The following is a 27,556-nucleotide window of genomic DNA, read 5'->3' as shown; positions in this document are numbered from 1 at the left end:
TAGTCAGGAGAGCACTGCGACGGGCAAGCGTCTACACGGCTTATGAGAACAACTCACATTTGAGTTTAGTACACTCATAAACTCAGTCTAAAAGTAGTACCAATAGACTGAGTGTGTCCAATCTTTACTTTTCTCATATTCTGGATTTTTTCCTGGACCCTGGAAAAATCGGGAAAAGCATGAAGCAAATTTACTCATCGCTGAGTTCCTACACTTTATGTGATTTATGTATAATCTAAACTCAAAATTGGGTCGTTTTCATTTGCCGTGTAGAATGAGCTTCAGAAAGAAGCTTCTAAAGAAATTTAGAATTTTAAAGAAATTTTTTTTAAGAAGCTGCATCGTTTTGATGTTACGTTACCATAGGGGTCTATGCAAACATCATTAATCTTTTGAAAATTATCGACGAAAAATGATTAAAAATGCAATTTTGGTTTGGTGCTCGAAGAGTTAAATCTCGGTGAAATATTACGATGTAAATCAAGCAGCAGGATGTTCCATTGTGAATTGCCGAGATGTTTGCCCTTATGATGATGATGTATACGATTTTACTGCAGTCTTATCTCTAACATTTGCTACTGTCTGAGGAAATGGTTGTAAATTACAATGAACTAGTTGAACTTACCCTTGAGAGTGGTCTGATGGTATTGAAATATTTTCATTGAATTTTGCACCAAGAATAGCATGACTTTTTATTTAATTTAAAATTTCAATTGAGCGTAGTGGTAAGCGTGATTACCTCTCACCCGAACAGGCCTTGGTTCAATCCCAGTTGGCACCGCCGGGATGTTCTGACGCATAACATCTCTGATCAGGAAAGTAAAGCCGTTGATCCCCGGTTCATTAGTTGATGGGTCGATAGGTAGGGTCCAGGTGTGGGAGCTGCCTCACTGGCATCGGTAGCATTGGTGCTCACCACGGAAATCAAGAACGATGGGAAACAAATCAAGGAAAAGAAAATCAATTGAATCGTTGTGAGGCTGAAACGAATGTGGATATAAATATAATGTCATTTCATTGCGTGCTTACCAACATGATTTCACACAAGTCTATCAAAATACATAAGTAGATGGCGAAAGTCACAATTTAGGCACATTAAAATGTAAACCACATGCTCTACCACTGTCGACTCTCTTTCTCTATCAAGTACGAAATTGTCTTCTGTGAATGACAAACGTTCACACACACACAGTTCATCGCATCGCCCTCTCCTAATCGCGAATTAATGCCAAAACTTTCCTTTTCTCACCTTCTCTCCTCCTCTTCTCGCGTCTTTTGCAGCAAACCTCGCCACACTCATATACGGTTTGTCCATCGGCTGGCTGTCACCAAACTTGGAGCTGCTGTTGTCTCCCGCCACACCGCTCAGTTCCGGCCCGATTAGTTCTTCCGAAGCCGGCTGGATCGGCTCGATCGGAACGGTAGGATGTGTCATCGCTGTACTCATTTGCGGCTGGGTGGCCGAAATCGCCGGCCGGAAGGCCGCACTAATGCTCATTGGCGTGACGCAGCTGGTAAGTACCATGCCCCTTAGATCAAGGTTATAACGGTTACTTTTACGACTTTCTTTTCTTATCTTGCTCTGCAACAGGCCAGTTGGGTTATCGTCATCTTTGCCTCAAATCTAAACATGATCTACACGTTTAGGATTTTGGGTGGCTTTGCCGGCGGAGGTACATTCTCCGTGATACCTATGTTTGTGTCGGAAATCTCGGAGGATAGGTAAGGTTCTAGAGCGGGAGGATCATTTGTGTCGATATTGATGAATTACCTTTTCGTTCTTGCTTGATGTTTCATTCGCAGAATCCGCGGAAGCCTGGGGGCCGTTTTATCCATCACTTGCAATATTGGCATACTGTTAGGTTTTATCCTATGTTACTATTTAGAATACCTTACAGTCACTTACATCGCGTTAGCGTTCTGCATTTTATTCTCTGTTGGGTGTATGTTCCTACCCGAATCTCCGCAATATTTGTTTACCAAGGAAAAGAAAGATGTGAGTAGAATTTCGAAATCCATTTAACAATTACCGTCATTTTTTAAAGCGATTGCGCCCATGTTGTTCACAATAATCTCATTTCTTGCATCAAACGATGTTTCAGATAAATAGTTCATATAAACGTTGTCATATCCAGTACCGTTGAAACTTCAATTGACAGAACCATCACGGCGACGGTCATAAGATGTAAGCGTGACTGCTTTTTCACCCCAATTGGTCCCAATTCAATCCCAGCCGAGGTCGTTGTGATTTACTGAGGCGAAAAATCTCTGGTCACGTCTTCCTTTGGAAGGAAATAAGCAAGAAACGTATGGCTGGGAGTGACAAAACTTCAAAACTTTCATTATGTTTCGACTACGCATTGTAGTTACTGGAGATACCTAGGATAACAAACACCCTTTTTAATTCCGTAGAAATTTTATGTTAATCTAAAGTATTCTTGCATTTGGTCTTGAAATGCTTCATCGTCTTGGACCTAAGACATAATCAATTACACTAAACGTTCGCTTATTAAAGGCAGCCCTATGTATGCACCTTTAAAATTGATGAAACGACACATAAAAAAAATTAAAAATGTTCCTTGATCCTTTGAACAGCCGGTGAAAATCACAACAATAAAAATCGAAATTATGTAATATAATTTTACAATCTAATGCGATATTGTTTTTTTTAACGAGGTGTATTCCGGTTTCTGCCTTTAAAAAAAATGACATAACGTTACTCCCAGCGACATCTATTGCTAAAATCAACCATACTTTATCAAATTTATCTGTTTATATAAATCCGGGCAAAATCGATGCCATTTGAATAGCTTCATGTTGCCAGGCTTTAGTGATCGTTAGCCGTAAAAGTTTGTTGTGATGAAAGGAGCTTGGTGGATTACCAGCGACCGATTTTGCTTACCGAGCATAAACTTGTGAATTCAATCCCATTTTTTGTCATTCCTATATATTTAGGGTTATTTTCATGAGTAATTCGAATAATTCAAGGATACACGACGACGTTAGGCATACGGTCTTTAGGCATACGGACGTTAGGCATAATGTACGATAGGCATAATGGACGTTGGGCATAATCTACCAGATGAATTCCAGAAGGATGATAATGGGGATCGTCTATTGATTACTGAACTCGGTAACAATAACGAAAGAGCCTTAATTTTTGGGACTCATTAAAACTTGCTTGGACAGGCAAAGTATTGAGTTGCAGATTGTATGTTTGCCACAATTATATGTATGTTTCGGCAACTCGTCACTGTTCATGGAAGTATCGGTCCCTCACATCAGCAGACGGTTCCGCTAGTTTTCATTCTGATGACAGCAAAAACAGAATCGTTGTATCGAAAAGTATGGCAGGAAATCCTGGAAGCAGCAGGTATGTTTTATTGTTATTGAATGAAAAACCACAGAATTGACCATTCTTCATTTCATGAACTGTTCTTTGGCATCATATTTTATTCAACCTTTGCTGTTTTTTTTTTTTTTTTGTTATTGAATTTAAAATCACAGAATTCACCATTCTTTATTTCATGAGCTGTTTTTTTATTTATTTTTTTTTGGAAAACCTTTTCTTCTTTGACAATTGCAATTTGTGTGTAAGAATATATTACAACAAATGTGTGATTTTTTATTTCTAGATTCGATTGATTTCAAGGTATAGTTCAAAACTATGCTGAGTTTTCATTGCCAGACTACTTAAACGCTATCGCAACTAATCTTGGGTCTAAGTAAATATGTAGCTACGTCCAAACTGTGCATATTAAATAAACTATGTTTGTTTAGCTTGTATCATTTTTTACTCAACGCGTAGCCTAATTTAAGCATTGTTTACCAAGCTAGAAACAGGTTTTTAGAGTTGCACAGCAGTAAGGTATTTTATGCCTAGTGTCCATTATGCTTAACGTAAACTATGCCTAACGTATTTATGCCTAATGGGGTACATTCAAATTCAATGCTCATGCTTTAGAAATTGATCGGTACATTTTAACTATAGTGTTGCTGCCTATTATCGCATATCAGTCCCATATGGAAAACGTAGGCATTGAAAAAATGGCAGTTGAACTGCAATCCCCATGTTAAGTTTTGAAAAATCGTAGTAAATTTATTGAAATTTTCTTTTTTTTTTTCATGTTGCAATCAAGCTTGAAAGTTTTTTTTTTTTTAATATCAGCGAAAAATACGGCAATTCAAAATGCAGAACTATAACTTGAACTCTGAACGATTGAATTTCAGAATGAGACAGATTTGCGATTACTTTGTTGATGACCTGATGACCTGATTACAAACTGACCTGATCTTATTGTAAGATTTTTCGTTGTCAAAATCCGTAGTTTTATCAAATAAGTAGTGGAATTTACAACAGTCGATAGGCAGTCTAGCTCAGAAAATTAGCTTCTCAGTGAAGTTTTAGTATGGTGAGGTTGCTGATATTGCAATGGAGATGCAACTAGCTTACAGAATTTCGGAGGTGAAAGCGTTGTTTTACGATTTCCTGCTGGAGGACGCGAATTAGTATTTCTTTAAACGTAGGGTTTCGATCTAATTTCCGTCCTACTAAGCACAACCCGCACTTAACCTCTCTTTTTTAACGTGTTTGAACAGAAAATGGAATAATTCTGTGAAATATGACTTCTAAATTTATTCACCTTTCCATGTTGGATTTGATAAATAGTCACAAATTGTTGAGATATTGTTTAAAATCTAATACTGCTTCTTGATTATATATTCGTTGTATGAGTTTCAATTCCGTCCTAACACATTGAAACGCCATTAGATTTTCTTCGTCCTACGGATAAACGTAGAAAAAGGGGATTCGCTAGGAGCGCTTCTTTTGTTTTGAGAACAAAGAACGTAAATATTCATACAATGGGCTCCAACAGGGTTTATGTTGTGCACGGTGATTTGTGCACAGTGAAATCATTGATATTATTGATATTTTCTGATCGATAGAACGGTAATGGGCGATTACGACGAAGTAGAGCTCTACCCTATTATCCGGAATATATATATATATATAGATATATATATATATATATATATATATATATATATATATATATTTTAAGGCTGGGTTTAAAAATGTGCTAAAAGGAAAACAAAGTATAATGGGATTAAAGACAAATGTTCCATGAGTAGTATGTAGGAGAAGTGGATGAATTTCTGTCCCTCACGTTGCGTCAGAAAAGAACTTTTAAGGGTGAGAAAATCACCATGCCAAGGACCTCTTCACGTATCATAGAGTAACTCGTGGTAAGAAACTGATAATTTAGTTTCCATGATTTGTTTTCCGTCGATTTTATTTCGATCATCAATTTATGGACCGGGAACCAACTTCCATTCCAAAGGCATAGGTGATCAGAGGTTTTATGCCTCAGAAAATCCCGGGGGAACCGCCTGGGATTGAACCCAGGCCATAGAGGATGAAAGGCAATTTGAAAAATTTAAGCGATTAAAGTAATTTAGCAGCCTTAATTGATATTATATATATCTAAGCGTGTTTACATTGTTATTGTCAAAGCAGACTTCTTCCTTTAGCGGAAATGTCTGTCTCATCAGCGAACAAAGATTTGTGGCAGCCCTGAGGTAAATCAGGGAGGTCCAAAGTGAAAATGTTATACAATATAGGCCCAAGAATGCTACCCTGAGGAACTCCTGCTCTAACTAATTATGCAATCAAACCTTCATGCCAAACACTGTCGAATGCTTTTTCTATGTCTAGAAGAGCAACTCTAGTTGAGTGACCTTCAGATTTGTTTGAACGAATTAAATTTGTAACTCTTAACAGTTGAATGCCCATGGCGAAATCCAAACTGCTCATCTGCAAAAATTGGGTTCGTATTGATGTTAAGCATCATTCTATTTAAAATTATCTTTTTCAAAAAGTTTACTTATTGAAGAAAGCAAACTTATTGGACGGTAGCAAGAAGCTTCAGCTGGATTTTTATCCGGCTTCAAAATTGGAACAACTTTTTGCAATCCTTTAAATTTGTCGAACCTCTTAACAGAATCCGTTTATGAAGAGCTTTGAGTGGATTGGTTTATTTCCTTTAAATTCCGATATAATTGCTTATCTTTTGACAGATACCCGTATGTCGTCTATTACTTGCAGACTTAATCCGTGCCAAGTGGTGTTGAGCAGTTGGCACGGATGAAGTCTGCAAGTTGTAGACGAAATACGGGTATCTGTCAAAATATAAGCCATTATAACGGAATTAAAAAGAAATACACCCACTCAAAGCTCTTGAACTTTTTGCTTTTTTCCATTTATCAGGAAAGTATGCCAAATGGAAACATCGGTTAAATAATTTTACCAAGAAAGACAAGGTACTCTCTGGGAGTTTTTTGATGAGGATATAGAAAATTCCATCATCACCTGGAGCTTTCATATTTTGAAACTTCGTCCAAATCAGGAATCATCAAAAATATGTTCCCAAGAGAAAATATTCAGATTCCCGAGCAACTTGATTCTCAATAGGACTAGTAAGACCCAAACTGAAATTATGGGAACTCTCGAATTGCTTAGCAAGTTTCTGAGCTTTTTCCAAATTTGTGTTAAAAATTTTACCACCTTCTTTAAACACTGGAATAGGCTTTTAGGGTTTTTTTTTCAAAATTTTTTGGTTGAGAGGGTTTGGCACTCGGGCACATTATTTTAAAAAGTTTTGTTCCTCAGGGTGCTTTCTAATTTGTTTTTGCAAATCTCGCCAGATAACTTTCATGGCAGGATCGCGTATTCTTTGATATTGTCTCCTACGGACATTTTTAAGACGTATCAAGAGCTGAATATCGTCGTCTATTATAATTTAATCGAATTTAACCTCGCATTTTAGTACTGAGGCAGCTCTTGCTTCAACTATAGAAGTAGTCAGAGATTAGAGAGCATAATTAATTTCATCTTTGGTGTGCAATGGTATGTTTGAATCGAAGTTATCTTCCATAAATGATCGATATTGCTCCCAATCAGCTTTATGGTAATTGAAACTAGAGCTGTTGGGATTAGAAATCATTTCTTGGGATATTTCTATAGTTACTGGAAGGTGATCAGAACCGGGATCAGCATGGGTAACCAATTGGCTACAAAGTTGAAATGAATCAGTTAAGATCAAATCAATAGTTGATGGATTTCTTGCTGAAGAAAAGCATGTTGGGCTGTTTGGATTTTGAATAGTGTAACAACCTGCAGAACAATCATCAAACAGAATATTACCATTGGAATTGCTTTGAGCATTATTACATGAGCGGTGTTTTGCATTTAAATAGCCAATAATGAAGAATATTGACCTATGAAGGTAAGTTTCTGAATGTCATCCTTGAAAAATTCTTTTGCTGGCCTACGCATTGGAATGGCAAATAGGCAGCTATGAAAATAAGTTGTTCAAATTTTGTTTTAGTCCCTTCAAATGGTCTAGTAGGTGTTTCTTATTCTATATTTAGGTCTCTCCAAATCTCGAAGGTCCTTTCAATACCGAGGTATGGAGAGTTGACTGTTGTACATATATGAGGAAAGTAATAGCTGAAGAGGACTTGTCCTCAAAACCGGGTAGGCCCTGTACCTGGATTTTTTTTTTAATTTCTGGAAAATCAGGGAATATCAGGAAGTTTGGATTTCTTCATTTATTCGATACGATAAATTCATTTTCAATAAGAAAGTGAACACTCTATTTCTTGATAGCTATATAATCAAGATTCCTGTAGTACGGTTTCATTCTTGCCTGTGCCGTGCAACAAGGACAATCCTACATTGATGAATATAATTACCAAGAAAGACGAGTGAAGACTGTTTTTTTTTTAAACAGATCTAGACTAGGGGTTTCAACCGGTATTTTTACAACGGTTCGTATTTTTGATTAATACCAAAAAAGCCCTTAACAACGATAGGGACTTAAAGTGTGTCCAGGTACCGATATTTAAAATTTTTTTTTATCAAATCAGTCACAATTAATTTTCGTTTAAATAAAGGCCAAGCCAAGCGCTACAGTTTAGCTTCCACATAGAGTGGTGACGAAATGTATCAGAAATTATTTGTTGCGATTTCTCCGTCTTCCGACGAATATCGTTTACGATACATCTTCCGGTTTGAACAACAGGAATAAGTTAAATTAAGTTTTCTTTATTAGGGAGGCTTTCAGCCTGAGACTGGTTCGCCACCGAGACTACAGCAGAGAATAAACAGAAGCGTTACAAAAATATTCTGGACGGGCTGAGTTTTGCGTTCTCTAAGTAGATGGTTGAAGTATAAGCAGTTAAAATTGAATACAAATAAAACTAAATTTATGATAATTTCGTGGAATCGAGTAAATGAGAACGTCTCTGTTGTAATTGATGATGAGACTATTGATCGCGTTCGGTAGATTTAATATCTAGGCGTGATTATTGGTGACACACTTAAGTTCAACTCTCACATTGACAATGTCATCAAGAAAATTTCCAAGAAGTATGGAATTCTATGTCGACTGAAAAACGATTTAACTATTGCCAGTAAAATACAGCTATACAAATCAATCATCTCTCCTCATCTTGACTTTTGCCCTTCCATTTTATTTCTGGCCAATGCAACACAAATATCGAGATTACAGCGCTTGCAGAGTAAAATAATGCGTTTGATTTTGAGATGAAATAGATTCACTTCCTCAACTTTGATGCTAGATGCCTTACAATGGTTGTCGGTGAAGCAAAGAATTGTATATTTGACTATGGTGTTCATTTTTAAAGTAGTTAACGGTTTGCTGCCTCGATATTTGTGTGATCGAATTGAAAGAGGAAGTGACTTTCATAGATATAATACTAGAAACGCGGTTGAAATAAGAATACCACATCTCTTGACTTGTGCTTCACAAAATTCATTATAAATAAAGGAATAAATGTTTTCAATTCGATGCCTAGACATATCAAACGTTCAACAACACTTACATAATTGTAAAGACACTGCATTTTACACGTTAAAACTGTCTTTTGAAAAGTTATCCAGTGATTTTTTTGATGAATTGACAAATTATGTATCTTGACAAAGTTATCTCTAACGGATTATTTTATATGGAGATAGCTGTCATAACGGTTTTTTAATAATTATTGTAGCACTGCCAAAACTATTTCTGTTCGCCACGAGGGTGATGATGGATTTTTAATATTTGATTTAATAGAAGATTAATTTAAAAAAAAAAGTAGTCTACGAAGGTTTGAGCCTCGCGCGTGTATTACGGATATAGAGGACTGAATTTAACATTTGATAAAAAAAAATGCAATTTTGAAGCTTATTTGGAAGATACCTTGAGTTAGTAGTATGTTTTCTGGCAAATGTTGGGGGTTCGTGAGCATTCCTGACATTGCTGAAAATTATGATAGCATCAGATTGCGGGGTTGCTAGCGTAATAGGATGCTTTGTTGATTGTTCATTAACTCTTGATTGCTTGTAATACTTATGAATATTTTAGGTGGACAAAAAGGTGAACTAAGAGGTGGACGCCTGAGCTTTTCCACATTTATATCGCTGTGAAGCAACTGTAAACTCTAGAGGAAATTTATATCTGTAACTGAAACCAGTTCGATTTTGTTTAACAACCTGGTTAAAATGTCATATTCAATTATCTTAAAGATAAATCGTCCAGCTCAAACCTTTGTAGGGGTAAGAGGTGGGACCATCATCATCATCATCAGCTGTAGGTATGCTGGATTCTGGTCCAAATCAGTAACTGGACACTTCCCCTTGGGCGCCCGTAACATGACCGGTTATGGCCAATGAGGTCCTGTTTTTAAATTCTCATGTTATTTGATGTGTCGCATTATGGGTTTTAAACTGGCCACTTCATGTTTTCCCCCGAAAGAAGCACACAAAGTGGTGATTTAATAACCGTACCCCAAAAAGAATGCAGCCACTCTTGCCTGTACCCATCCTCACAATCCAATAAATGCACAATTTCACAGTGGTCCAGAATGAAAATTTATCCGGAATAGTAGTTCTAGAGCATTTGCTGTTATATTAAGACATTTTGTGTTTTTGGTGAAGTTTTTGTGCTTGAAAAGTCTCTCCTTTTGGTCCATTACCACGCAGTCAAACTTCGTCAGCATCGTCGTGTACAGCCTCCGGGATCGCGCTTTGGCCGTCGTATTTTGTTTATCATCGCGATTTGGAGTCACTACTTTCTTGTAAGTCGATAGTCCGGCTCGTTTTTTGGCTCAATGCACGGTTGTAGACGATACACCCAGCTTATTTGCGGCATCTCGGAGAGAGAGGTTAGGGTTTCGCTTGAAACTACCGGCAACTCTCTTTGTCGTCTCAGCGGCTTCCGGTTTTCGATTTCCCCCCGATCCAGACTTCCTGGCTGTCGACAAACGTTCCCCAAACACTTTAATTACATTTGTAACGGTTGATTTGGCAACTTTTAGCGATTTTGCCAACTTTGCGTGCGAGTAGCTCGGATTTTCGCGATGCGCGAGCAAAATTTTGATACGCTGCTCTTCTTGCTTGGACGGCATTTTGACAACTGAAGAGTGAATTCCAAAATCAAAATAGGAGCAACATTCTACACACACACACCTTCAAAATGAGGGGTGTTCAGGTTTTTAAATGCAAAATTGAAAGAAATACGTCAAGTTGATATTGACCAAATTTTGACCGTATCACCCTTTATATGTTTTCACCTACACAAGCAAGCATTTGCCTTGATTGTTATGTATAACATGGTTGAACGACGCACACACTTGCCTCGATTCTCTCCAGCAGAAAAAGCAAACAAAGTCGAGTATGCCTTGGAATTGAGTGCTTAAGCATGGAGAGAGCAATGGAGAAAGCATAGACCTGAAAATCGCAACGCTCGTGGTTTGAGTCCCCTCTAGTCAGCACTTTTTTTTACATGATTAATTTCACTAACTAAAACACTCCATATTTTTCTTTCTCCATTTTCTTGCATTGGACTGCAGCAGAGATGGCGGATCTACGGAAATCTCCGTAGATCTATGGATTTTACAATTTTTTGCGGATATATGAATCCGTAAGCAAAATCTACGGAATTCGATACAGTTTCTACGGATTTTTTTTTTTGCAGTGTGCGTCTCCCTTTAGAATCGGATTTTACTATCTAGAGTATTATCTGATTCTGAAGGGAAAGAAGCATATAGTAAAAACACCCTGCAACTTGTCAACCGTTTTCTTGCTCACTTATCCACTTTTTGATAGAATTGGCGTTGAAGGCGACTGTATAGCTCTTCCTTCATATGAAATATCCCGTAAGCAAACGTCAGACTGTGGGTGAAACATGGCCGCCTTCGTACTAACTCTTCACTCCGCCGAAAGTTCCCATAATATACTGTCAATATTTGCTTGAAGAGAAAAATTTTCGACGGTGCCGTGTGAAGACGAATAAAAATCGTGTCGAGACCAGTCTTGTAAGCGATCACCGTAGTCGACACATTTTCTGTTATAATCGACTGCCTTTGCTTCCGACACTTGCAACTCAAGCTTTCAAATTACAGTACCAAACTAAAATGTCATACGACAGGCTCTGTCATACGACACTGTCGCCGAAGTCCGTCACGAATGTATGTATTTTAGTTTTTCTCATAATAAGAGCTACTGATGTTGTGCTTGTGTGAATTCTGAAAATAGCAAGCAACGATGTCCTAGTAATAACATTTCTGATCAGAAATGGTTTAATTAACACCACATTGAGGAATGAGAACGAATTTCACATGTGTCATATGAAAGTTATTTGATAATTTTCTTTTTGCTCGAATGTTGTTCTACCGTTGTACCGATGTGTTCATCAAAAAGCACGTAATCCATTAGTCGTCGTACTTGTCCGGCTTTATAAAGGAAACTACGGTAAAAGCGTGTCTTTCTTATTAGATTACGACGGGATCACAATTGATCAGATCGCCATAGGTGGTCTTGAAACCCCTGCAGTGGATCCTCAAATTGAGCTGGAAACCATTGCCGTGGATAATGAGACAGAATTGCTACTTGGGCAACAGGAAACGCTCCTTTGGAATGTGGACACATGTCTGGAGATCACTCTCGCGCAAAACAGGGTTCCTCTGTCATTAATATATGACGAGCAACGGCGAAGAGATAGCTTTTCCTGCCATATGTTTCGGTCATCTACGGAAATTCAAGCCAGGGGTTCGGGTGACATATGTCATGATGGCATCCAGTGAAACTCGTCGTCAAGACAGGCGTGCGGCCAAACCACAACATTTGTTGTATATGACAATGAAAGTTTTTCGCCTTAGAGTTTCCGAAGGCTTGCAATGCACTTTTAAGTGCACGGGGACCTCAAACATTACACGTGTCAACCTTAAGGACCGCCTTATTCATGGAGCAGTGCATTGAGCGAAATCTATCCTTCCTCAAATCAATACCGAATTCAATACAGTATTGGCAACAAAGGAAGAGAAATTTGTTCACCATGATGCGACAATTGTGCAAAGCCTACGATGTTCCTCACACTTGATGAGATGAATTTGCCCCATTTGTTGAATCTCCTACGTCGATTGTCAGAAGGACACAATGGCAATGACTTAACAGATCCTATCCAGGAATTGACTGCACTACTACAAAGAGCAACTCTGGTCAATGATGATCCAGTCACCTTCGACTGAAAAAAATCGTCGGAATCCGTAGATTTGAATAAGTCTACGGAATTGCTTAGAAAAAATCTGGCATCTCTGGACCACAGCTCGATATATCGCATCCTCGGTTCATGCGGTCTCCACTAACATCCTCTGATGATGAATCTCACATAATTGTAAGCGAATCTTACATCCCCCGGTTGGGTGTATTGATTCATTTGAAACTAGCTTTTTTATTTATATAAACATTTATGAAATTAAAGACATATATTGTTCAGCAAAATTGTAGCTGAGCTGATTTCAAGTAACTTTGTGCAAAAAACATTTTTCTCTATCTCTTATAAATATCTCTTTAAAGTTATTTTTCAGAATTAAATTAGGGTGCTCCTGAAAAATGCAGTTCTTAGTTCTAGATCTTTTGTTTCAAATTTCTCGTGAAAGTCGTCGTTTGAGTAAGTTTAGTAAAACGCTCTATTCTCAACTTTTTGTTCCTATTGGACGGATTTTTGTTAAACTTGTGGCACATTTTTTTTATAATGACTTCAAATCAGCTAAATTTCAAAAAGTTTGGATCATTGTATTTCAAGAAAATTTTGATTTTTAAGAAAAAAAAAATGGTTTCTTACAATAGCTCTAACACACTCAACCAAATAAGCCATACACAATACCGTTAATCGATAAATTGGTGCCAACATTTCAGTAGGGCTGCTTTTGCAAGTAATTACTTCAACCGTCGATTTCTCGCATACAAAAGCTTAATCCTGAAAATTAAAGATGCCAGCTGGTAGAGGACACATTCATCTAATTGATGGTGTCATTGCATGTGTAAGCTTTTATTCGCGAGAAAGCCGACGACTTCAGTTTACAAAAGCAGTTTCACCTTTTTCGAATTGTTAATGAACAAATATTTGGTGAACCAACAGCAAAAAATTAAAAAAAAAAATCCATCTTTTTAAATTGTGTTCGTGGAGTAGTTTTTCAAATATTCAAGCACAGCTGTATGCTCAATTTTGAGATACACTGTAGCAAAAAAAATGTGTTTCCCAATTATGCGTTAGCCTGAAAACAAAACAAAATGATTTCTTTGTAAACATTTCTCGTTTCAAGGCCAATAAAGGACAGCAACCTATCAAATTAAGCCTCCAAGAATTTAAAAAGTATATTATTCGTGTGTGGTTCCATTTACGATTGGCGCAATTTTGATGTTCTGACCCTCAATGTCACCATTATCTGCTGCTCGATTTGTAAATTTCCAAACCAAGCGTGCTTTCTCAATTCGGTAGTCATCATCGTAGGTTAGTAACTATGTTCAACCGTTGATGCGTGATAAGCCAAATAGCAACACCCCGAAGATGTGGACAATTTTTTGTCACATTCTGTTGTACAAAAGCGTCACGACAATAAATCATTTTTTTTTTTATTTTGTATTTTCATGTCATCTAATTTCAGAGAGCGATAAGGTCCCTGCGTTTCTACCGAGGAGAAGCCGACAACGAGTCGTCGAAATTTATTTCGGAAGTTGCCAAATTCAAAGAGGTCGGCAACGTCCCGAAAGAGTCAACCAGACGAGTGCAATTACATATTAAAGATTTATGTGAGTTGCACAAACCCATTCCATTTGACTGCGACAGTCTATCTAATGTCCATCATTTCTATTCCAGTGAACAAAGCAACTTTGAAAGGCATTTTAATTTGTGTCATAGTGATGATGTTCCATCCGATGTCCGGATCGGTACCACTGATCACCTTTACCGATAGAATCTTCCGCGACTCAGGTTCGGACCTTCCGCCGGCCACTTGCGCCATGATCGTCGCCGCCATCCAACTGGTGGGATCCTACGTGTCCTCGGTGACGGTGGACAAGGCAGGGCGAAAGGTGCTTCTCGTAACGTCTGCCTTTGGATGTGCCTTTTGCTCCGCCACGATGGGAACCTATTCATTCCTGAACACGAACGGGTTCGACCTGAGTTTCTTCAAATGGATCCCGGTGACCACCCTGTCCGGCCTGGTGTTCATCACTGCCATTGGCATTGGTATAGTTCCATTCATCATCATGCCGGAAATCCTGGAGCCACGCGTGCGTGGCTTCGTCATTACGTGGTGCTTGCTCGAGTTCCACGCAGTCGCATTTTTAGTGGTAAAATTTTTCCCTTCAATCGTGGACAGAATCGGCCTATATCCGGTCATGTGGTTCTTCTCGTGCTGCTGCGTGTTGGCGGCCTTATTTGTGATATTCTACGTGCCAGAGACTAAAGGTAAAAGTTTCGAAGAAATCACGGAATCGCTGGATTCTGAGAAGAAAGCCGTACCAAAGCGAACCTCCATGGATGTTTAAATGTGCTATACCAATCGAGTCAAACAAACAAAACGAAAACAGATAAGTTACAACAAAATGCTGTAAAATATACAATAAAAAAACGGAAACTACGCGCATGACAAGTTCAAATGCTAGGTTTAAATTGTTTTTAAGCTTTAATTTTTATGTGTAAAATTTATTACGTTAATAAATATAAGTCATTTTTATATTAACCTGTGTCGATAATCTGCCTACGTCTGCAGCATCCGAAACCGTCCTTATCGCGTTCCATTTACCCTGAGGATAAACAACAGTTTTGAACGGGTCTCATCTCGGTAAGATAAAGCACATCGTGTCTGCTGTTCCAGTTTGCAATAGCCCAGCTGATGTGCAAGGTGTCTCTCTGAGTGATCTCGACTGTGATAGAGAAGTAATGTTGGTGTGAATTTTTTTTTGTGTTTGTTTCATATCCGGAAGTAGTCGTAGCCAAACGGATTCAAGATGGTACTGGAATTCTTATCAAGGCAATATTGGAAGCAGTTTGTAGCTGTCAATGCTGGTAATGAACGGGAATGTGGTTCTTGATATCGTAATGAAAAGTAAATATGTAGGGTGGATGAGCCAGTTTTTGACAAGGTGTTTGGTTCCGGGTTTTACATATTTCCATGGTTGATAGAGCTTCTAAAGTTATGAAAAAATCCGCATGAAACATAGGGTCAGAAATGACTGCTAAGTGAGTTATTCAACATTTTATGTTTTCTTTTATTGCCAATTTTGGTTAGCTATATTTTTTTAATCATAATGTAGTTTTCTGATTTAGTATACCAAATAAAAGATTTAAGTCTTAACTATCCATGCTCTCTAGAAAAGAGCTCGATTAAAGATAATTATCATACATTAAAATCAGTGGCGTCGCGTCCACATGTGCAACCTGTGCACGACACAGGTGTAAATAATATAAAAAGAAAGGGTTTTGATTTTCATAATTTTTCTGGCCACTGCTGTACTTCCTTACTCCAGACCACCAGCGACCATGAATACACTATTTTTTTAGTGTGGCTCAATTAAATCTTCAACGTTGGTTTGCTTCAAAAAGGATTAAATTCATTTCGGATGGTCTGCCTAATCCCTAATGCATTGATTTCTAGGCATTTCGATATCACTACCATGACAACACTCGTTAAATAGTGCACCTAAAAGCGAGCTTTTTGCGTGGCGGGTGACAAGTTTGTGAATGGTCAAATGCGTGGTGTAAACTATTCTATCATCTTTTGAAACATACCACAAATTTTCCACATGCACCACTAGTTGTAATTGAAACTTTCAGCAATCACGCGTCAAACGGGAGCAACACGGAAACAGCAGTCTGGTACGCTTTGGACGTTTATCATACTTGCAGACCGGTTTGAATGTGTGAGTTTAAATTAGAAAAACTTTTGTGATGTATGGGTCCCTAAAGCGTGCATTTCTAGCTGTGCACTTGGATATCTGATTGCAGGCAAAGAGAGTAATGTAGGAAGAAAGCGCAAAAGTTCCCTCTCACTCTCTTGTCAGTTGTTAATCTCTCATGCGTCGATGCTAGGAGCTTCATCAAAAGTGACACACAAGGAAGAAGTTTTTTTTTTTTTTTTTTTTCTCTGTTCGGGACCTAACACTACTGCGACCAGTAAATTGATCTATTGTAGTATATCCCGTGTCCTTAGTTTAGTGCATGTCGTATTACTCCATCACTATTGAGAAATGATGAAGTATTCGATTTTTTTATAGTTGTCACGCTTGCATTTATCGCAAGGATCCGACTCTAATTGAAAGGTCCCGCTATTTATACCCTTCGGAGTGTTGAAACACCCTCCAAAGGTGCGCCCCTTTGTCAATCAAAATTGGATTCCTTAGCAACAAAATTAAAGTACGACACCGATAATGACCATGCATCAGAACCCTAGTCTTTACCACTTCAAACTAGGGAACAACGAATAGAAGATTAGGAATCACATAGATGAAGACAACTAACTCATTTTTTCCTTCTTTCAAGATCATCCTCGGTAGACAAAGCCGAGTCTTGTCACTATCAACAAGGCATAAAACGTAACAAGGACTAAGATGTGTTCTTTGGATTACTGAAAAATCCTGTTCCTCTAGTTTGAAGTAGTCAGGACTAGGAATCGGTGGTAGATCTTACATCCCGTAACGTACCACGAAAAGGTGATTTACCCACATTACGGGGCAAGGAAGAAGTTTAGTTTGTTTACTAAAATGAACTATGCCCATTTTGTTATGGAAAGTTTTGATATGAGAAATGCTCCTCGTGCATATTAGCAAAATTCACATCAAAGGTTGATTAATTCCGTAGGAAATCAGTTTGGTACGGCATTTGTGACCAGCATACACCTTCCGGTCGTATGAAACAGGTCAAAAACTGTCCAAATCCGCTCATAAACTTTTTTGTTTTCAATTTCTGTATGGCAAAATAGTGAACTTTTCGTGAAAATTAACGGCAAATAACTCACCAACACTAGGCGTCCGTGAGCTCCTGTCCACTTGTGATAAAACCATCTCGGCGCCGGTGTGCCTGTCAAAACTTATGAGCTTCCCCTGGTTTATTCTGATAGTGTTGTTATGATGAATAACGAGTTGATTAATTCAAGTTTGCTACTCAGGGGACTTTATGAATTTTCCCTAGATTTTGACACTGTTTTGTATCAAAAATGCTTCAGAAGTGTTTGACGAATATTCTTCATTACACTTCAGTCGAAAGCCTTGTGATAAAAACGAGAATTATTTAAGTTTTGCAATTTCTCCTACTTCGGTTAGCGCAAAAAGGGCCATACAAGTTTTGTTTACACAAGATGATAGGCCATTCAAATTTTACGTTAGGTGGTGATTAATATAGTAATTGAGAATATATCCTTCGAATTCATGGAGCATTGAAAAATAAAAACAAAAACTAATGTGGCAAGCTATAACGAACAAAGTTTGGTGCACAGATAAACAAATGAGGCACACGACGCCTTTGATTAAAATTGAAAAGTATGTTGAAAGTACAACAAAAAACTGGTGAAATTTCATACATTTAAGAATTTTTAAGTTGAAAATTTTCATAACTGTTAATTTAGTTGTTCTACAAAACATTACACATGCGTTTCCTAGATTTGTTCCTTTGGTAGTAACCTTGTAGGCTTTATGGTTTCTTCGTTTTTCTTTTTAACTCTTTATTTGTGCCAATTCAATATGTTTTAGTCATCCTTTACGTTTAAGTTTTAAATTAGTTTAAACTTTCCCTTGTCCTCCCTCAAAATGATCAATAAACGTAATCCCTAATCTCAAGAAAGCCGCGAGTAATCGCCCCCGTTCTACTAACATTGATTGTAAGAAATGATATTAATGTAAAAAATATTCGACTCCGCAAAGCTAACGCATTTGAGCCCTGACAAATAAATGGATTATAAAAAAAAAATCAAAATAAGTTACATTTCATTTAAACCTAGGTGCTCCAGTTACTACAGTAACTTATGTTATGATATATATATCTATACGTTTTGACATTGCTCCTGCCTTGGCAATTCAGTACTTTAAACAGGTTTGTTAAACCTGCTTGGCAGTATAACAATTGAAATTTTAAAACTAAAGACTAAAACTAAATCTTATCTAGGTATAACGAGAATTAATCGATGCAATGGAGAACTGCAACGATTTTTGCCTAAAATTATTAATTACTTTGTTGGAAATTCAATTCGAAATTCAATGTACTTCGGTAGTACTGTACCAGTGAGGCAACTTCAAAATCACTTTGTTCTGAACCCTTTGAATCCTTTTCCTGGTTGTGCAACAACTAGACCATATTGGCACAGCGTAAAGCATGGCCGGTCTAAAAACTTGTTTAAATATTAGAAGTTAATTCGTCAGGCAAAGTTTGGATTTCCTGTTTATAAGAGGATACAAACATTTTATATATTTGTTACATTTGGCTTGAATGCCCTCAATGTTATCTTTAAAAGTTAATTTTTGGTCAAGTACTAATCCAAGATACTTCACTTGGTTCGACTAGGAAATTGGAACTCCGTTCATAGTGACTATGTGACTACTACTAGGTTTCAAAAACGAAGCTCTAGGCTTATGTGGAAAAATTATAAGTTGAGCTTTGGAGGCGTTGGGAGAAATCTTCCATTTTTGTAAATAAGAAGAGAAAATATCAAAACTTTTCTGCAGTCTGCTGCAAATAACACGAAAGCTTCTTCCTTTAGCGGACATGCCTGTGTCATCAGCGAACAAAGATTTGTGGCAACCCTGAGGCAAATCAGGGAGGTCCAAAGTGAAAATATTATTCAATATAGACCCAAGAATGCTACTCTGAGGAACGCTTGCTCTAACAGGTAGTCGATTAGATTTGGAATTTTGATAATTTACCTGCAGAGTTCTGTCAGTTAAATAATTTTGAACTATTATCATAATATAAAGTGAAAATATTTTTTTTTTCAATTTGGCAATCAAACCTTCATGCCAAACACTGTCGAATGCTTTTTCTATGTCTAGAAGAGCAACTCTAGTTGAGTGGCCCTTAGATTGGTTTGCACGAATTAAATTGGTAACTCTTAAGAGTTGATGAGTAGTTGAATGCCCATGGCGAAATCCAAACTGCTCATCTGCAAAAATTGAGTTCGTATTGATGTGAAGCATCATTCTATTCAAAATTATCTATTCAAAAAGTTTACTTATTGAAGAAAGCAAACTTATTGGACGGTAGCTAGAAACTTCAGCTGGATTTTTATCCGGCTTCAAAATTGGAACAACTTTTGCATTTTTCCATTTATCAGGAAAGTATGCCAAATGGAAACATCTGTTAAATAATTTTACCAAGAAAGACAAGGTACTCTCTGGGAGTTTTTGATGAGGATATAGAAAATTCCATCATCACCTGGAGCTTTCATATTTTGAAACTTTTTAGTTATAGACCTTACTTCGTCCAAATCAGTCCCCCAGGAATCATCAAAAATATTTTTCCGAAAGAAAATATTCAGAAAATCCCAAGCAACCTGATTCTCAATAGGACTAGTAAGACCCAAACTGAAATTATGGGATCTCTCGAATTGCTTAGCAAGTTTCTGAGCTTTTTTCCAAATTTGTGATCAAAATTCTACCACCTTCTATAAGCGCTAGAATAGGCTTTTGAGTTTTTTTCAAAAATTTTGTGAGTTTCCAAAAGGGTTTGGAATTCGAGTCTTATTAAGAAACATTATTTTAAAAAGTTTTGTTCCTCAGGGCAGAGAATCGCTTTTTAATTTGTTTTTGCAAATCCCGCCAGATAACTTTCATGGCAGGATCGCGTATTCTTTGATATTGTCTCCTACGGACATTTTTAAGACGGATCAAGAGCTGAAGATCGTCATCTATTATAATTGAATCGAATTTTACCTCGCATTTTGGTTCTGAGGCAGCTCTTGCTTCAACTATAGAAGTAGTCAGAGATTAGAGAACATAATTAATTTCATCTTTGGTTTGCAAAGGAATGTTTGGATCGAAGTTATATTCCATAAATGTTCGATATTGCTCCCAATCAGCTCTACACACTAAGATTTTGTTTCCGTGTTCGGTAAATTTTACCGAAATCAGAACAGCTGAACGTTCGGTAAAACTTTGACACATGTTCAACCTTGTTTAAATGATCAAATATTTTCATTTTAGTGGATATTTAGCTTCAAAGTAGCTGAAAAGCAATTGAATTGAAATGCATAAATTTTACCGATGTTCAGCTGTTCAGATTTCAGTAAAAATTACCGAAGTCGGCGATAATTTCTAAGTGTGTATGGTTATTGAAAGTAGAGCTGTTGGGATTAGAAATCATTTCTTGGGATCACTCACTTGCTATAAAAAAATGTTTTAGAGAATTCATTCATCAATCATGAGATGGTATAGTGATAGTTAGTACTTATAAGTTAGAAGATGAGAACGTAAAGTATGTGTTTGACACATAATATCTGTCAATATTGCTTTCGGTGCGTCACAATCAGCGATTTTATGACTCGTGAGTGCTCACTCTGAGTGAACGCTCACGAATCATAAGATCGCTAATTGTGTCGCTCTGAAAGCAAAATTGACAGGTTTTATGAGTCAAACACATACTTTAGCCCTCTCCTCGTTACTTACAAGTACAACATATCATTATATCTTATAATGATTGCATAATTCCGAAAAATATGTTTTTATAGCAAGTGAGTAGAAGCAACCCTGCTTGGGATATTTCAAAAGTTACTGGAAGGTGATCAGAACCGAAGTCAGCATGGTTAGTCAATTGGCTTTAGGGGCCTCCCTTAGCTCAGTCGGTAAAGGCGGTAAAGGTAAAGGTAAAGGTAAAGGTAAAAGCAAGACCATGCTGGAGGTGGCTGGGTTCCATTCCCGGTCCGGTCTAGGAATTTTTCGGGTTGGAAAATTTCTCGACTTCCCTGGGCATAGAAGTATGATTGGACTTGCCACACAATTATACCAATGCAAAAATGGTACAGGCATCGAAAGCTCTCAATTAATAACTGTGGAAGTGCATCTAGAACACTAAGTTGAGAGCACGCAATAAGCTAATATGCGATATGCAATAAGCTTGAAATGCGAAGAAGAAGAAGAACAAAGTTGAAATGAATCAGTTGAGATCAAATCAATAGTTGAGGGATTTCTTGCTGAAGAAAAGCATGTTGGGCTGTTTGGATTTGAATAGTGTAACAACCTGCAGAACAATCATCAAACAAAATATTACAATTGGAATTGCTTTGAGCATTATTCCATGAGCGGTGTTTTGCATTAAAATCACCAATAATGAAGAATTTAGACCTATGACGGGTAAGTTTCTGAAGGTCACCCTTGAGAAAATTCTTTTGCTGGCCTACGCATTGGAATGGCAAATAGGCAGCTATAAACGTAAGTTGTCCAAATTTTGTTTCAACCGAAACTCCTAAAGTTTCAAAAACTTTGGTTTCACAAATGAAGAAAGAATTTTATGTTTGATTCGTCTATGAACAATGATGGTAACGCCACCACAAGGTCTATCAAGACGATCATTTCTATAAATGAAATAATTTGCGTCCTTCTTAACCTTATAGTTAGGTTTAAGGAACGTTTCAGTTATAACGGCAATATGCACGTTATCAACTCTTAAAAAGTTAAATAGCTCGTCTTCATTATCTTTAAGAGATCGAGCATTCCAATTTAAAATATTTAATGATTTAAACTCCATTACTGAATTATAAAGTCATTACAATATTGTTTGCAAATTTTACTCCAGTTTGAATAGCATCAAACATGGAGTTAGATTTAAGCATATCAGAAATCATATCGATTAATGATTTCTGTAAAAATTCCATTTTTGGGGCAGTAATGCTTCCTTAGTCAAAATTGTCAAAAATTTCCGTTAGAATTACGTCGGTTAGTATTTTGATTTCTACCCGCTGCAATAGCAACATAGGTAGCTCCATTAACTCGCTGGACATTGTTAGCAGCGAGGGAAGTAGTTATAGATGAAAAATTTGAAGCAGGGGTGATATTTGTACCTACGGGTACGAATGTAGAATTTGTTCCTCGCTGACCGTTGTTAACAGCAGAGTAAGTTGTACCTGTTCGAAAACGTGGAGCATTTCCTACCTGCCGCATAGAATGAGATTGAAGGATTGCTTTGCGAGTCTTACATTCCCAAAAAATTGTATTTGTGGTTTTCACCGCAATTTGAAATCCCGTTGCGTGAATCGCCTGGACGGGATTTCACTTTCATTTTGATTACTTTGAGTGGCACAGCTCCAAGTAGTTTTGCCATTTCATCTTTGATCTGATCCAGGGATTCACCACTGGGCAGTCCTTTCATGACAACCTTGAACACACGTTCAGTTTTGGTGTCGAAAGTAAAAAAATTGTGCTGCTTCTCAGTAAGATACTTAGAAGACATTTAAATCCGTCCAAGGTTTCAGCCAAAACACGGCATTCACCCTGACGTCCAATTTGTAGTGAAAACTTAACTTTCACGAAGTTCAAAAGTTCCATGCGAAGAGCATGGAAATCGGAAGTGGTTATCACAATAGGGGGAATCTTTTCCTTCTTGGCATTAAGCCGGGAAACTTTGCTAGAATTTTCTTGGATGATGGATCATTCTCATCATCCGTGAGCAAATCAAATTGATTACTCAAATTAATTTTATCAGAAGGGGGATCAAGAGTTTACCCCTTTCTTTTGCGTTTAGGCACCATGGCAGCAGTAAATTTTTATCCAAATCGACTTCCAAGCAGATTACTATAAGAATCTGAAGGATCAAAGAGGAATTTTCCAAATCGATATCCAAGAAGGATTACCTCGGGTAGGGTCCAAACAAGGATCGAAGAGGAATAAGAGTTGAACAAGGTAGAACAGGTATGTATAGTTTCTTTGTAATTATTGATTTAAAACAGCCATAATAACTTGTGACGTTTTCTTAAAATGCGCTATGGTCACGTTCGGCTATTGCAGTCAGGGTTGCTTCCACTCACTTGCAGTGCATTACGCACATTAAAATTTGGTAGAATGTTATTGTAAATGTTGAGCTACATTCCTAACTTTCGATTACCGCACATCTCCTGCGCCGAAAGAAAACATAACTGCGGAGATATTTCGCGGTATCTAATATTGCTCAGTCTCAGCAGAACACACAAAGAGTGACACCGAATCGGCGAATTCTGAGAGCGAAAGGGAGGGAAGTAAGCAGTGGTTATAAGTCGGTGTCGATTTTTTACAGGAGTCAGCATTTTTACTGTATTTTTGGATTACTGAAAAACTCGGTTAAAATTCAAAAGACTGTTATTCGTAAAGATTGGATAAAATCGACAAATTTTATTTTTCATCATTACTCGGGCTTACCAGAAGTAAGTGTGTAAATTTTCGTAACACATTTTCTCAACTATGAAATTTCCACAGATTTTTTAAATTTTACTGAAGAGTTCCGAAATTAAAAAAAACTCGGTAAAAATTACTGACTGGATAAGTGTGTACTGATGTATGGTTAGTGAAGAGGCTAGCGTCTGGAGGGTATTCTCGGGCTAGTCAATGCCACCCATCTGCACTTATAATTCAGTGATACATTATTTATTCATTTCTGTTTGATATTTTTACAAAATTTGAAAAACAGAAATGAGCATTGCAGCTTAGTTACCAATTTTCCAATTCAAGCACTTCAGATAACTGTTCAAAGTCCTGGATTTTTTTAACGGAATCATAAACAAAAAACGAAAGTCCACTATGACAAACGCGATGAACATTAATAAGTTTCCGAAACTTTAGTGAACATGTTTGCAACCTTACTATGAATAATAAAGGAACTGATTTTCCAATTTTAAAAATCGAAACTTAATTTTAGGATTTATTCAACAGCTGCAAAATTTCAAAAAAATTATAATGAATTGTTCATTTTGGAGTTAAATGGTTTAAATTTTTTTTATTAATATAATATTGAATGGAGCAGCAAAAACAACCTCGTAGTCCTACGGCAACAATTTCGTTGGTCAACCCACTGAGTAGCATACTTCATTTCAGATGAATGCCTTATATTTAGCAGTGCACATGAACCACTCTGCTAATGTCTTGGCCAACGACGTCGTCGTTTATTGCATTCAATATTGAACACAAATCTGTCGAGAGGGACATGCGCGGTCTGCCTTCAGTCTCTTTAGAAACCGTTCAGCTCAGAAGTCTTAGGTAACATGTTTACACTCCGACGTAGTAAAACTTATGCTTTAAGCACAATGAATAGCGTCAAACAAATTTTTTCTCAAGTTCAACGATGTGGCGGATTGACTACGATTAAAGCTAATTTCACACTGCAAATCTATCCAGCGATATGAACGTTTTAGCGAACCTATATTCCCCGCAGTACCGATGTCAGTTCAAATCCATCTGTGCGGGTATGGTAGAGCAGAAGCAAAACAATCATCCAATTAATTCCCATCAATTAATCGTTTCTTCTTCCTTCGCAAAATCTAGTTCACCTGATAACGATTGCATATGGCGTTACGGTTGGATGGACGGCGCCAATTATTCCGCTTCTTCAGTCCACTGACACTCCTTTCCCAGCGGGACCAATTACCGTGGAGCAAGTGTCCTGGGTAGGTTCGGCATTCTCCATCGGTGGCATGTCAGGGACAATTCTGTACGCCCTAATTCACACATATTTTGGGAAGAAGACGGGACTTCTTATGCTTGCGTTTCCACACCTTGTACGTATTAACAAAATTACACCATCACGTTCTGTTTAGCTGGTGTAAAATCTCCACTAAATTGAACTGTCAGCGCCGATGTCTCTATTATTATTATTTGATCCCAATAGATCCTATGGTGCCTGCTGTGGGTGGGCGACAGTGTTTACTACATCTACGCAGCGAGATACTTGGGCGGCCTCACCGGTGGAGGACTGTTCGCCATCGTCCCGCTGTACGTTGCCGACATCGCCGATAGAACGTGAGTATAGGCGGATGGGCGGTGCAATTTCACCCTCGATTTATTGTTTTTTCATCTCGTTTGCTCTTTTGCCGGGATTTTACAGGATTCGAGGGTCGCTCGGTTCGTTAACGATTCTGCACATAAACTTTGGTCTGTTAGCATCGTATACCGCTGGGAACTACCTTCCGTACTACCTCATACCGAAAATTATGCTCTGCCTGCCGATTGCCTTCCTTGCACTTGTTTGTTTACTGCCGGAAACTCCATTCTGTTTGCTGCGGGAAGGGAAAATTGTTGAGGCGGAAAAATCACTCATGTTCTATCGCAACATACCGGACGTGACGCGCAAAACACTAGCCTTCGAGTATGAGTTCGAAAGCATGAAAGCATTTGCGCTATCCGAGAATAGCAAGGAAAAACTGACATTGGCAGATTTCAGTAAGTGCACTTTCAACTTGAACGTGATAGAGAAACTTTTACCACTTAACTTATTACCTTTACAGCAACACCAGTAGCCATCAGGGGGCTTTTCATTGCCATCTTCGTGATGGCTTTGAACCAATTCAGTGGCATCTTTGCCATTCTGACCTACGCTGGAAATATCCTGGAAGAATGTGGTACCAGTCTCGATCCAAAATACGTACTCATTCTGATGGCCTTAATTAACATCTGCGGAAACATCACTTCGTTCTTAATCGTTGATATGGCTGGCAGAAAGGTAATTACATTAACTAGCTCAAATTGAACCAGATATGCCAATTATATACGATCATTTCGCCAGACTTTCCTGCTCATATCAACCATTGGAGTCGGAATATCCTTAGGCATACTAGGACTCCATTCGTACTTTTCTTACAATGACGACGATATCGAGAGCTACTCCTGGGTTCCGGTTCTGGCTCTACTGGCCACCATCTATTCTGCCGGTCTGGGCATCACAAATATGATTGGATTCATCGTACCGGAAGTTCTCCCTCCCAAGGTACGACTTATACTTATACACTAGACTGATGCAAAATATGAAATTTTCGCTCCACAGTGCTCAAACGGTTCCAAATTGGGCCCTGATTAGCCTCCCAAAATTTGAACTCATTTAGTGAGAAACTGACTTGGCACAAACCATTTGAAGTTTATATGGGAATTACTATGGAGAAACCATAATTTCGGTTCATATCGATCTCAAAATTCACCAATTCACTCTACTTTAGAAAATGATAGCTGAGCTTGTTGAAAATTTTCTCAGCTACAACTTTGTTCAAGACCACTTTTCGATCAAATGTAAGGAACAAAAATTATTAAGGATTCAAGTCACTGATTTCTTATGATTATGCTCAATCAACTGTTCAGCAGGCAACATTGGTGTTTATTGCGCGTAGAATAGAGGACAAAAATCATGGCTACTATGTCACACTTCAGTGTTGCCCACAATACAGTTGCTTAATTTTGCCATAAGATTATCAATCTCTTAAACAATTAATAACAATTTAATTTGACGTTTGGCTGAAAAACGATTTTCTGCAAAGTTGTAGCTGATAAAAATTCTATTCTTATGGGAATTAATAATATAATTTGTTAACAGAACAATATGTAAAAAGGCTAGAAGACTGTGAACAAAAAGTTTTGTTTTCCCATAGTAATTTCCATAGAAACTTCAAATGGTTTGTACCAAGTCAGTTTCTTATCAAATGAGTTTAAACTTTCGGAGGCTAATCAGGACCCGATTTGAAACCGTTTGAACACTGTGGAGCGAAAATTTCAAATTTTGCATCAGTCTATTATACACGTTAACAGTCAAAACCGAGGATGATTGACTTACGTTGCTCTTTTGATTGGTTGCAGATTCGCAGCATTGGCAGTACCATAAGCGTCGTATTGCTGTGCTTCTTCGCTTTCATCATACTGAAGGCATTCCCCATTCTGCTTGAGAGGATACACATTTACGGAACCGTTTGGATTGCCTCCGGCGTGTGTGCTGTTTCGTTACTGATAATAGTATTCATAATGCCGGAGACCAAAGGCAAGAGTTTGGTTGAAGAAGATTCCAAGGAAAAACCTAGGACCGGCGTCTATTAGAATGCAAATTGGCAGCGATGTGATGAAAATATGGAAAATAAACGTACTTTATGTAAATATGTTGATCAAAATATTTCCAGTAAAAACACAAGATAAGCTGATAAAAAAAAGTGTGCTTATGAACAGGCTTGCTTCTACTCACTTGCTATAAAAACATAATTTTCTGAATTTTTAAATCATTAGATGTTA

The 27,556-nt window shown here is 37.7% G+C and overlaps 2 protein-coding genes across 3 annotated transcripts in view; both read left to right on the top strand.

The window, feature by feature from the left end:
* The window catches only part of LOC135706466 (facilitated trehalose transporter Tret1-like), a 106,316-nt gene extending 91,330 nt beyond the window's left edge, over positions 1-14,986 (top strand). Inside the window, exons 2-6 of the mRNA XM_065228078.1 lie at positions 1,282-1,514; positions 1,592-1,722; positions 1,804-1,996; positions 14,011-14,155; positions 14,223-14,986. Coding sequence (XP_065084150.1) covers positions 1,282-1,514; positions 1,592-1,722; positions 1,804-1,996; positions 14,011-14,155; positions 14,223-14,896 — 1,376 coding nt within the window. The 3' untranslated portion in view covers positions 14,897-14,986. The remainder of the gene's footprint in view (positions 1-1,281; positions 1,515-1,591; positions 1,723-1,803; positions 1,997-14,010; positions 14,156-14,222) is intronic.
* Positions 14,987-15,221: 235 nt separating this feature from the next.
* On the top strand, positions 15,222-27,409 carry LOC135706467 (facilitated trehalose transporter Tret1-like). Of its 2 annotated transcripts, none has more exons than XM_065228080.1 (7): positions 15,222-15,416; positions 24,839-25,071; positions 25,182-25,312; positions 25,398-25,732; positions 25,798-26,012; positions 26,076-26,276; positions 27,134-27,409. In XM_065228080.1, exons 1-7 carry the CDS (start codon positions 15,359-15,361, stop codon positions 27,365-27,367), a joined length of 1,407 nt encoding a protein of 468 aa, XP_065084152.1. In that variant the 5' UTR covers positions 15,222-15,358; the 3' UTR covers positions 27,368-27,409. The 2 variants fall into 2 exon arrangements, with proteins under 2 accessions (XP_065084152.1, XP_065084151.1); XM_065228079.1 differs by lacking the exon at positions 15,222-15,416 and adding an exon at positions 24,681-24,759.
* Positions 27,410-27,556: the final 147 nt, after the last annotated feature.

This window comes from Ochlerotatus camptorhynchus, unplaced genomic scaffold (assembly GCF_037179485.1).
Source record: "Ochlerotatus camptorhynchus isolate MF236.1 unplaced genomic scaffold, CSIRO-AGI_Acam_v1.1 ptg000281l, whole genome shotgun sequence".
Taxonomy (NCBI): domain Eukaryota; kingdom Metazoa; phylum Arthropoda; class Insecta; order Diptera; family Culicidae; genus Ochlerotatus; species Ochlerotatus camptorhynchus.
The sequence above is the reverse complement of the archived record's forward strand: the minus strand, read 5'-3'. Positions and strand labels throughout refer to the sequence as shown.